The sequence below is a fragment of the Hemitrygon akajei genome, chromosome 16, assembly GCF_048418815.1.
Source record: "Hemitrygon akajei chromosome 16, sHemAka1.3, whole genome shotgun sequence".
Lineage (NCBI taxonomy): Eukaryota > Metazoa > Chordata > Chondrichthyes > Myliobatiformes > Dasyatidae > Hemitrygon > Hemitrygon akajei.
Genome location: NC_133139.1, coordinates 11,719,054 through 11,731,355, shown reverse-complemented (window position 1 = coordinate 11,731,355; position 12,302 = coordinate 11,719,054). Strand labels below are relative to the sequence as shown.

General features: G+C 39.8%; 1 protein-coding gene across 4 annotated transcripts in view; it reads left to right on the top strand.

The window, feature by feature from the left end:
- Positions 1-12,302, top strand: part of sbno2b (strawberry notch homolog 2b) — a 174,782-nt gene that overhangs the window by 86,780 nt on the left and 75,700 nt on the right. For 3 of the 4 annotated variants that reach the window (XM_073068253.1, XM_073068250.1, XM_073068252.1), the window contains exons 5-6: positions 7,320-7,442; positions 11,684-11,758. In XM_073068253.1, coding sequence (XP_072924354.1) covers positions 7,320-7,442; positions 11,684-11,758 — 198 coding nt within the window. Of the gene's footprint in view, positions 1-2,729; positions 2,817-7,319; positions 7,443-11,683; positions 11,759-12,302 lie in introns of those variants that run through there. The other variant, XM_073068254.1, reaches the window with a different exon arrangement.

Sequence of the window (12,302 nt, the reverse complement as noted above, 5' to 3'; positions counted from 1 at the left end):
ACTGACAAAAGTACAAAGAAAAGATATTCAATAGTTTTACTGACCAACTTAATTGTATTTTGTAAATATACACAAATTTAGAATTTGATGGCTGCAACACACTCAACAAAAGTTGGGACAGAGTTAAAATAAGATTGAAAAGTGCACAGAATATTCAAGTAACACCGGTTTGGAAGACTCCACATTAAGCAGGTTAATTGGTAGCAGGTGAGGTATCATGACTGGGTATAAAAGTAGCGTCCATCAAAGGCTCAGTCCTTGCAAGCAAGGATGGGTCGTGGCTCACCCCTTTGTGCCAAAATTCATGAGAGAATTGTTAGTCAGTTCAAAAAGAACATTTCCCAACGCAAGATTGCAGAGAATTTGGGTCTTTCAACATCTATAGTACATAATATTGTGAAAAGATTCAGAGAATTCAGAGACATCTCAGTGCGTAAAGGGCAAGGTCACAAACCACTGTTGAATGCACGTGATCTTCGAGCCCTCAGGCGGCACTGCCTAAGAAACTGTCATGCTACTGTGACAATTATAGCCACCTGGGCTCAGGAGTACTTCGGAAAACCATTGTCACTTAACACAGTCCGTCGCTGCATCCAGGAATGCAACTTGAAACTGTATTACGCAAGGAGGAAGCCATACATCAACTCTATGCAGAAACACCGGCGAGTTCTCTGGGCCCGAGCTCATCTCAGATGGACCGAAAGACTGTGGAACCGTGTGCTGTGGTCAGATGAGTCCACATTTCAGCTAGTTTTTGGAAAAAACGGGCGTCAAGTTCTCCGTGCCAAAGATGAAAACGACCATCCTGATTGTAATCAGCGAAAGGTGCAAAAGCCAGCATCTGATGGTATGGGGGTGCATCAGTGCCCACGGCAAAGGTGAGTTGCATGTATGTGAAGGTACCGTTGATTCTGAGGCATATATTAGGATTTTAGCGAGACATATGTTGCCATCAAGTCAACGTCTCTTTCCGGGACGTCCATGCTTATTTCAGCAGGACAATGCCAGACCACGTTCTGCACGGGTTACAACAGCGTGGCTTTGTAGACACAGTGCGTGTGCTTGACTGGCCTGCTGCCAGTCCAGATCTATCTCCTATTGAAAATGTATGGCACATCATGAAGAGGAAAATCAGACAACGGAGACCACGGACTGTTGAGCAGCTGAAGTCTTATATCAAGCAAGAATGGACAAAATTTCCAATTGCAAATCTACTACAATTAGTATCCTTACTTCCAAAACGATTAAAAAGTGTTATTAAAAGGAAAGGTGATGTAATACAATGGTAAACATGCCTCTGTCCCAACTTTTGTTGAGTGTGTTGCAGCCATCAAATTCTAAATTTGTGTATATTTACAAAATACAATTAAGTTGGTCAGTAAAACTATTGAAAATCTTTTCTTTGTACTTTTGTCAGTTAAATAAAGGTTCAGGTGAATTAACATATCACAGATTTTTGTTTTTATTGCATTTTGGAAAATATCCCAACTTTTCTGGAAATGGGGTTTGTATATTACAGGTTGCTATTTCTTGATTATAGCTTGGCTTTCAACACCATCATCCCCTCACCACTGTGTCTCTGTACATCTCTCTGCAACTGAATCCTTGACTTCCACATACTCACCACTGATAGGTAGTAGCATCTCCTTGCTGGTTATCAATACAGGCGCATCTCAGGGATAAGTGTTTACCTCACTGTTGTACTCTCACTACACTCATGACTATGTGGCTAAGCAGTGCTCGAATGTTATCTGTAAATTTGCTGATAACACCACAGTTGGTAGGATCTCAGATGGCAACAAGGAGGCATACTGGAGTGAGATAGATTGGCTGGCTGAGAGGTGATGCAACAACAACCTTGCTATTCATTTTTTTGCACTATTTAATTGTTTATTTATTGTAATAGTGATTTTTATGTCTTGCATTGTGCTACTGCCAGAAGACAACAAGCTTCATGACCTGTTTCTGGTTTAAGATGGCACTAGTAAAACAGTATCGACTTAACAGGCAGCAAACACAACTGCATGCTACTTCATTAATCGCACATTTTCTGGAAAACAATCACTGTGATCAATAGTCTGTAGCTTCCCTTTTGGATCTGATCTTTTGAACCACCTGTATGACCTTTGAGGCTCCGCTGTTTTTGCAGTATCTCAAAGGTGCAGGACAGTTGCAGCACGGCACGGATGGACTGAATCGAGGTGGCGGGGCCCAGCTTCAAGAGCAAGGATCAAACCAATGAATAGCCATTATTGGAGTGAAACTGTTCCTAAAATGTTGAGTGTGGGTCTTCATGCTCTATACCCTCCTCTCTGATGGTAGTAATGAGGAGTGGGCATGTCCTGAATGGTGGGTCAATGATGGAGGCTGCTTTCTTGAGCTATCACCCTCTACATAGCACCATCCAGAGACAGAGAAGCAGTTTCAGCGACAGGTTACTATCGATGCAATGCTCCTCAGACAGGATGAAGAGGTCAATACTCCCCAATGCCATTAGGCTTTACAATTCTACCGCCAGGACTTAAGAACTTTTTAAAAGCTATTATTAATGCTTTTTGAGATAGTGATTTAGATGCATATCATATTTTTTACTGAGTTAAGTATTGTATGTAATTAGTTTTGCTACAACAAGTGTATGGGACATTGGAAAAAAGTTGAATTTCCCCATGGGGATGAATAAAGTATCTATCTATCTATCTATCTATCTATCTATCTATCTCTTGAAGAAGTCCTCGATGACAGGCAGGGCTACGCTTATGATGGAACCGGCTGAGTCTACAACCCTCTGCAGCCACTTGCAATTTTGTGCATTAGAGGTACCATACTGAACTGTGTATCTGTTGAAAATCTTGCAAGAGTCATTGGTGACATAGCAATTCTTTTCACACTCCTAATGAAGTAGAGAGCTAAATTAGAAAAGGTGTATTTGAAAGAGCTATGTTGTCTCTCTCTCTCTCTCTCTCTCTTGCCTGCTCAATAGATACCCTTTCAACAAGAAATGTGTCCCATCTTGGTTCAGGAAAGATCTCCTATTAATACAACTCCTTCCTCTCCTGGAACTGATGCCAGTGTGCTGTGAAAGGAGCCACTCCCACACCAGCCCTACCACCCTGTTTTCCCTTGTGGCAAAAGAGGAAGTCAACAGACGTAGCTCTTTCAATACACCTCTTTTAATTAACTCTGCTTCATTAGGAATTTGAGAAGATTTGCTGTCTCATTTAATCTTTAGAATCTTAATATAAGACCTTTTTAACTAATTGGTATCTGAAGTTTTCTACAATGTGCCTAATTAAATCCTGGGTTACCTGCATTTATTGAAATGTATTAATTAGGTATTCATCATTCTGTGAAACTGGAACTGACTGTGACTCATTTTCGTAGGAAAGAAATGACTAGTGTAAAACCACCATGTGTTATATAGTAGAGGTTGCAGGGAGGGAGAGCAGAATGGGTTGATGATGAGGAACATTCTGTAAATGATTTAATAATACAGATCATGTACATACTGTAAATGTGAAGCAAAAATGGAAAATACTCAAAATACACAAGAAATCTGGGTACTTCTATGGAAAAAAATGAATAGGATATACATTTGGGTACAGGATATACTTGTTGGGTGAATAATTTGTCAGTACCATTGAGTAGTGCAACTTCGTTAATGATGTTTGAAATCCACAACTTGGTGGAGGGAAACGCATTTGGGATGAGACGAGAAATGCTGGCATTGGAAGCAAACAGGATGATTAATGAATGCATTTGTTCTGTGGCATTTTTCTCAGTATGTGCCTCTTATGTTTAAAGAAGATAGGTTATTTCGGTAGAACAAAAAATGAGGTAGAGTGAAAATGGAACTGAGAGCAAGAGGTATACAATACATAAAAGCACCGGGCTTCAACATTAACGTTTCTAAGTTGGATATGGGCTTTCTGTTATAGAGTCATAGAACAAAAAGTTCAAAGTCCAACGTAAAATTTATTATCAAAGTACATATATGTCACCATATACAACCCTGAGTTTTGTTTTCTTGCGGGCATACTCAGTAAATCCAATAAACATAGTAGAATCAATGAAAGACCACACTGGCCCAGTGAATCCAAGTTAACCACAGTCCTAATTTCCTGCAATCTGCCAACATTGCTCTAAGTCTATCCAGGTGCTCTTAAATGATTCTTCTATAACTGGCTCAACAACTACTGCTAGCTCATCCGATGTACTTATCCTCTGCATGAAAACGTTTCCCTTCACATCCTTTTAAAATCTTTTCCCTCTATTCTCCCCAGTTGTGACTCCCCTACGCTGGGGAAAAGAGGTTGGTTAAAATTTTCTTCAACTTCCTTGTTACTTGCCAAGTCAAGTGCTTTGCATATTTCATCAACTGCCTTTACAAAATATATTATCTTCAGAGATTTCGAATAAACATGCAAGCTGCTCAATCATTGGAACTCCCTCAAATTAATGCTATTTAGTTTATACTGACTTTACATGTAAGCTTTGAGAAGTTCACAGTGTTGTTTTACTTGTAAGATACAAGTTATGATCTGTGAAGGGTACCTTGTTTATTTGAAGTTGCTAGAATATCATCTGAAATGCTTGGTGTAGTCAATTTTCCAAAAGCAATTTTAGTGATTGCCTTAGTGTTGTTGAGTCCATTAGGCAAAACTGATAGAAGTGATCAGTATGCATATGTGATTATTGAACCCTGTGTAAATGAAAATAATGTTTGTTATTTAAATACAGTTGTAGCTGCTGTTAGTGTTGATTTACATCTGTACTTATTGTTACAATATAAAGTAAATTAAGTTCAGTATAACTCTAGTAACCTGGCATCTTTGGGATTGTAGTGGTGCTGAACTAGCAGAAGTTCTGGCCTGTTCAGTTAATACCCAAGCACAATTTTATTTCACATTTTGTTAACAAGTTACATGGTATTAGAATAATTTTCAGTGAACCCAGAGATTAAAGTGAATGGGGAAACTGAGCCCCAGTGAGTTTTATTGGGTGTGGACGAGTTTTATAGAACCTGGTCCATATCAGCTAGTCCAATTCTGCTGGTCTCAAACTATCCCATATTCCGTACTCTGGCTGGAAATCTATAGCCTCCAGCCACACCCACAGCCCGGACCCTAGCCCACACTCTTGACACTGCAACCAGCACATGCCAGCTTCAGGGAAGAAGAGCTCAGTGGATGATCAGGAGCATTGATGGGAGAAAAGAGATTGTCAAAACCCTGCATTGGGACTGGGAGTGGATAGCTGAGATGGCAGCAAAGAGAGGAGAGTGGCAAGAAAAGGCTTGGCAACTGATGGACCAAAACAGGGGTGTAAAACAGACAGACAGCTGGGAGCTCAGGGTCCTTCTCATGCTTCTGGCTGTTAACATTTATTGTGCTTTCTGATTTCACATGCAGATAACTCTGACTTTGCACCAGTCAGTGTTAAAAGATGCATTTCTGTGAAACAATGTGGTCTTCTTAGTTTCTCTACTTGATGAATGCAAAAGAAGGCAAAATATCATAAATATTTCAAAAATCTCGTATTTAAGACTTCTCCCTTGTTGCAGAATATCTTTCTAAATATACAAGTCATTTTCACAGAAAAGATCACCAGTCTAGTTTGGCTTGATATAGATGTACAAGAAGATAAGAGGCATAGACAGAGTGGATAGACAGAATTTTTCCCAGGGTGTAAATAGCTAAGGGGGCATAGTTTTAAAGTGATTAGAGGGAAGTATATGGGAATGTCAGAGGTAAGTTTTTTACAGTGTGGTGAGTGCATGGAACATCCTGCCAGGGGTGGTGGTAGAGGCTGATACATTAGGGGCATTTGGATGATAGAAAATGGAGGGCTATGTAGGAGTAAAAGGTTAGGTTAATTTTAGAGTAGGTTAAAAGGTCAGCACAATATTGTGAGCTGAGGGCCCTGTACTATGCAGTAATGTCCTACGTAAGTAGTAGCATTTCAATTGAAATAAATCCCATCTGTACTGTGGAGGTGCTTCTCCTTGCAAAGCACATGTTCTAGCAGAAAGTTAAGTATTTTGCCCAGAAACGATGGACTTAATATTTGCCCTGCTACTATGCCCATTCTGTTCTGCTGGGTAAACTTAGAAGGTAATTAAATATTCTCAATCTCTTAATATGAGACCCAAGCTTGGTGCTTTACCCCGTCATAGTTTCTTATCAAAGCAGGTTGTGTGTTCAATGATTGTTACATTGCTTAAATCAGGCTTAACTAATGTATTTGAGAGCCTCCTTTAAATATGACACTGGTCAAGTTGTTTGACAGGATTAAGTTTTTTTTCCCTTAGAGTTCCATACCCAGCCTCTGGAGTAAATCTGTCACCAATGGCAGCTTTCTGTGCCATGATCTATTCACAAAACAGTTGACCAATTTTGCACAGGCAAATCAGTGAGTCATTTTAAGTCATTCGCAAGTTGGCTGGCTGGTGGCACAATGACATCAGCGCCAGACTCTGGAGCGAAGACTCCCGAGTTCGAATCCAAGTCGGGCCACCCCCGAGCACGTTTCCATCCATGCCGGATCGAGCATCAAGCTAGCCACTTGGCTTCATAAAAAAAAACACAAGGGTCGAGTCAGGAACATTCATATCGTGACCCGGTTAATCTGAAAGGAGGCCAATCCTAACATCACACACCAGCCAAGAATGGCTGACTGGTGCGACACGTTAATAAAAAATTGGCAAGTTCAGCTTTAAATCCATACTTCCATCAATCTGTTTGACCCTCTACCATCAGGACAAGAACAGAGGATGACAAATAGCTTCTACCCCCAATCCATAATACTCTCTGCCACTACCCAGTTCTCATCATGTATGAAGCGCCAGCAGCATCATACTGTTTACTTTTTAACTGGTGTCATAAATGCAGCTTATTATTTGTTAATCTATTTGTGGGAATATGACTGGTGCATGTTTGTGTGAGTTATATGTACTATGTTGTGTACCTTGGTCTACGGGAATGTTGTTTCATTTGATGGTATATATGTGTATGGTTGACAGTAAACCGAACTTGAAATGCAAATTCAAGTATATCTTTAATTAACAGTGATCAGAGCTCTCCTCGAGTCTCCTTCCTTCCCTGGAATATATGCTTGTGGAATACTCTAATGTTCTTATTCTAGTAACAAGGAAAATATGGAATCTTAGGAAAGAACTTTATACTTTTAAAGTATTTTAACCTTTATTGATTATAATGATCGCATGGATGCAGTATGATATTTCTGCTAAGAATAAATCTTTAAATTTCATTCAGTGAATATTGCATCATTCAGCTGACTTTCATTTCTTTTGTATTTTGCAGGATATAAGTTACATTGATGATAGTGTCCTTTTCTCCTCACCTGAATCACTGCCTGATATAGCCGATACTGATGAGTTTAATCTTGACGTTCTTACTCCAAGCCTTTGGGACTCAAGGCTTGAGGTCAGTATTAAAAACCGGTAATTGCTTATTTTGGTTTCATAAGAGACACACTTCCAAAGTTGAAAGCTCAAAACTGAATAAGTTCTATATGGTGTTGATACTTTGTGATATGGTGAGCAGTTGATGATCACAGAGGCATAATATGGTTCCCTAATGTACTCATCCAAAATGAATGTTGGGAAAGATCAGAAGTCCAACAAATAAAATGGAGAGATTCATAGTTGGAGTGTATAATTTGTGTAGATAAACTAATTAGAAGCATTCCCATCCCAGTCCTAAAGTAGAATATAGGACAAAACTGGCCCTTTGGCTCAACTCATCCATGCCATCCAAGCTGCCCACCTAAGCTGGTCCCATTTGCCTGTGTTTGGCTTATATTCTGCTAAATCTTTTCTTACCATGTACTTGTCCAAGTGTCTTTTAAATATCACCTGGATACAGCTGTAGAGGAAATGAATATGGGAAAAAAATTGTGCTTTTTAAAATATATGTTCAGTGGCCACTTTATTAGGTACACCAGTATACCTATTCATTAATGCAAATATGCAATCAGCAAATTATGTAGTAGCAGCTCAAAGCATAAAAGCATGTAGATAACATCAAGAGGTTCAGTTGTATAGACCAAACATCAGAATGGGGAAGAAATGTGATCTAAATGACTTTGACTGTGGAATGATTGTTGGTGCCATCAGGTATGTTTGAGTGTCAAAAACTGCTGACCTCTCTGGATTTTCATGCAAGCAGTCTCTAGCGTTTGCAGAGAATGTTGCAAGAAGCCAACAAACATCCTGTGAACGGCAGTTCTGTGGGTGAAATCTCCTTGTTGATGAGAGAGGTCAGAAGAAAATGGCCAAACTGGTTCAAGCTAACAGGAAGGTGATAATAACTCAAATAAGCATGTGTTGCAACAGTGGTGTGCAGAACAGCTTCTCTGAATACATACCACATCAAACCTTGAAGTAAATGAGCTTATAGCAGCTGGTGATGTTGGTGTACCTGATAGGTATGCCTAATAAAGTGGCAAATAAGTATCTATTGTTATTGGCAATCTAGAGAGAATATTTTACTCCTCCTGTTGGAGTTTGTTCATTTATAACTCGTATCATGAGAACTTCCTAGCAAGAGGTCTGACTGGTAAGGCAGATGAACTGGACCTGGAAAGTTATATAGAACTGAGATATTATAGCCATTATAAACACTGCTAAGAGAGGGACAGGACTGGCAGCTTGCTGTTTTGGGGTGCAGGTGTTTTCGGTGGAATAGAAGCAGAGGAAAAAGAGGAGGGGGAGTAGTGGCAGTTTTTGAATAAAGGAAGTAGTCACAGTTAAAATGAAATTAGCAAAGGAGCATCCAGTGAGGCTTTATCAGAGGAGCTGGGAAATAAGAAGGGTAAGATCACATTGTTGGGATTGTACTATAGGCCCTCAAATAGTCAGTAGGAATTAGAAAACCAAATATGCAGAGAAATTAAACAGAGTTTTAAGAATAATAGGGTTATCATAGTGGGGGGTGGGGGTGGTTAACTTCCCCAACATAGACTGGCATTGCCATACTGTTAAGAGTTTAGGTGGGTGGAATTTGTGAAGTGTGTTCAGGAAACTTTTAATATATGGTATGTAGAGTGTTATATTAGGGATAGTGATAGGGATTGACCTACTCCTGGGTAATTAGGTGGGGCAAGTGACTGAGGTGACAGTGGGGAGCACTTTGGGACCAGTGACCTTCGTTCTGTTAGATTTTAAATATTTATGGAAAGGGACAGAACTGGTCCATTGGTTCAGATTCTAAATTGGAGCAAGGTGAATTTCAATAGTATGAGAGAAGCTTGGTTAGAGTAGGTTGTTTGTGAACAAAGGGACCACGAGTAAGTGGGAGGCTTTTAAAGGTGTAAGGTAGTGAGAGCTCAGGGTCAGCATGCCTGCAGGAAAAACAGCCAAGGCTGCAGGAGTAACGAGGATAGTGAAGTCGCAGCCAGAAAAAAGGAGGAATCGGTCAGATACATTCAGTTAGGACAAAATGAGTCCCCGGAGGACTATAAAGAAAAGAAAAAGTGTACTTAAAAAGAAAATCAGCAGGGCAAAAAGGGAGCATGAGATGACTTTAACAGAGAAGAGTAATTAAAGTTCAGAGGTTTTATATGTTTATTAAGGGGAAAAAGAGTAACTAGAAATAGAATAGGAAGGACCAAAGGAGAACATCCTTGTGTGGAGCCACAGGAGATGACCAGGGTCCTTTATCAATACTTCTCTGTTTTTACTGTGACATGAGAAAGAGATGAAATCTTCGGAAACAGGAGAAGCAAGTGGAGAGCTCTTGGGGATAATCTCCATTACAATAGAGGAGGTGGTGAATATTGTATAAAGTACAGGACCTAATCAAGTTTATCCAAGAACATTGGGAGGCTGGAGAGAAAAATTTCGGGAGCCCTGGCTGAGATACTTACACCATTATTAGTCATTGGGAGGTGTTGGTAGAAAAACCCCTGGATCTATAGGCCAGTAAGTCTAACATATGTGATTGGTAAATTACTGTAGATGATTCTGAGGAATAAGGTGTATGTAGATCTGGAAAGATAACGGTTCATTGTGTATTATTTATTTATTTAGTTAGTGATACAGCGCACAATAGGCCCTTCCAGCCACGCTGCCCCAACAACCCCCAACAAACCCAATTAACCCTAATCTCGGGGCAAATTATAATGACCATTTAACCTGCCCATGAAGTAGACATCATGCCTTTATGCGTGGGAGATCACGTTTTACAAACTTGATTGAGTTTTTTGTTGAGGTGACAAGGAAGGTTGGGACCGGTGACCCTACGATGGACTTCAGTGAGGCTTTTGGTAAGATTCCACATGGTAGGCCATTCTGGAAAGTTAGATTTCCTGAAATCCAGGGAGAGCTGGCGATATTGCTTGATGGTAGTGGAGAGTGTTGATCGAAGGCCTTTGCCACACTGGAGTCCCAAGACTAGTGGTGTGCCTCAGGAATTGGTGTTGGATCTATTATTGTTATTTATACAAATGACTTGGATAAGTATGTACAAGGCATGATTAGTAAATTTGCAGATGACTCTAAACTGGGTGGGATAGTGGACAATAATGAATGCAATCAAAAATGACAGGGAAATCTTGATCAGCTGAGTAAGTGGGCCAAGGTATAGCAAACGGAGTTAATTGGATAAGTGCAAGGTGTTGGTTGCATTTTGGAAGGTCAAATCCAGGTTGACTTTCACAATGAACGGCAGAACTCTGGGGTGCTGCAAAACACAAAAGACCTTAGAATACAAATACATGGTCCTTAGAAAGTGGAGTCACAAGTAGACAGGGTGGTGAAGAAAGCTTTGTTACTGTGGCCTTTGTAAGTTGGGAGGCTATGAAGTTGTATACAATGCTGGTGAGGCCACACTTGTAGTATTGTATTCAATTTTGTTTGTCCTGCTATAGGAAAGATGCTATTAAACTAGAGCAAATGCAGAAAATGACTTAAGGGTCTGAGCTATAGGGAGTAGTTGGACATACTAGAACTTTATTCCTTAAGGGTGTAGGAGAATAAAAGATTATCTTATAAAGGTGCATAAGATTGTGAGGGGCATAGATTGGGTGGATGCAATCAGTCTTTTTCCCCCAGAGTTGGGTTGTCAAGAACAAGGGGACATAAGTTTAAGGCGCGAGGGGAAATATTTCAGAGGAACTTGAGCGGCTTTTTTTTTACATAAATCTTACCTACATGGAACCTGTTGCCAGATGAAGTGGTTGAGATAGGTACAGTAACAGTATTTAAAAGACAGTTGGACAAGTACCTAGATCAGAAAGGTTTAGAAGATCGCTGGCCAAACACTGGCATGATGGGACCGGCTTGGATGGGACATCTTAGTTGGACCAATTGGGCTGAATGGTCTGTTTCCATATTCTATCATCTTCTGGACCTTCCACAATAAAGCTGCTAAAAGAATAGTTAAAGATAATTGAAGAATTAAAGCTGTTGTTCCCTCATTTTTTTTCCTATTCAATGGATCATTCTCCCTCTCCCTTACTGCACTCTTTTCTCTTTTCCTGTTCATAACACTTCTGTCTGCTGTCAGCTGTTGATGGTCCTTTTCATCATAACCCACCCTCTCTTCATGTTCATATTCCCATATTTTAACCTTCCCTTAGCTATGGCAGAGCCTTACTATGAAAAAAGATGAGCAGTTTGTTTGGTGTGCTACTGAATTAAGTTATCTCTGTCTCTTTTTTACAGCTTCCCCTTCCACCTCCAACTCAGTCATTTGCAAATCACCTGCAAATCAGCAATGGCTTGACACATTCTTTTCAGGTAATTTTTCTACCAGTAATTTACAACTACGGTATACTTTATTGAAAACATGAAGAATTAAAGCAGTATTTAGCTTACACAGTATGTTGATTACTTAAACTTCATCATGTTAATCTCATTATGGGATTTGTGGCTAATCTTTGCAGGCCAAATGAAGGGCTCTCAACCCAAAACGCTGACCATTCATTTCCCTCCATTGAGTTCCTCCAGCACTTTGTGTGTTGCTCCAGATTCTAACATACACACGTCTCCTCCCCATGGCGAATCTTCGCCTACATTTTATTGATTAGCACTGTCGATTTCAGGAAATTAATTAAGTTTAGAATTGCATGTAATTTAAAGTATGTATGAATCCAAATTAAATTTGTAATGACTCAGTCTAGTATCCTATAGTTCTTAAATTCTGTGATCTATTTGATCTACCTTTGATTATGTCACAAATGGTGTGGTGAGAAATAATTTCTAGGTTCAGTTTAATCTATTAACTGTAACCAAAGTCCACAACTGAAGATGGCAACAGTACCATACTGCTCTGATGTGAGGA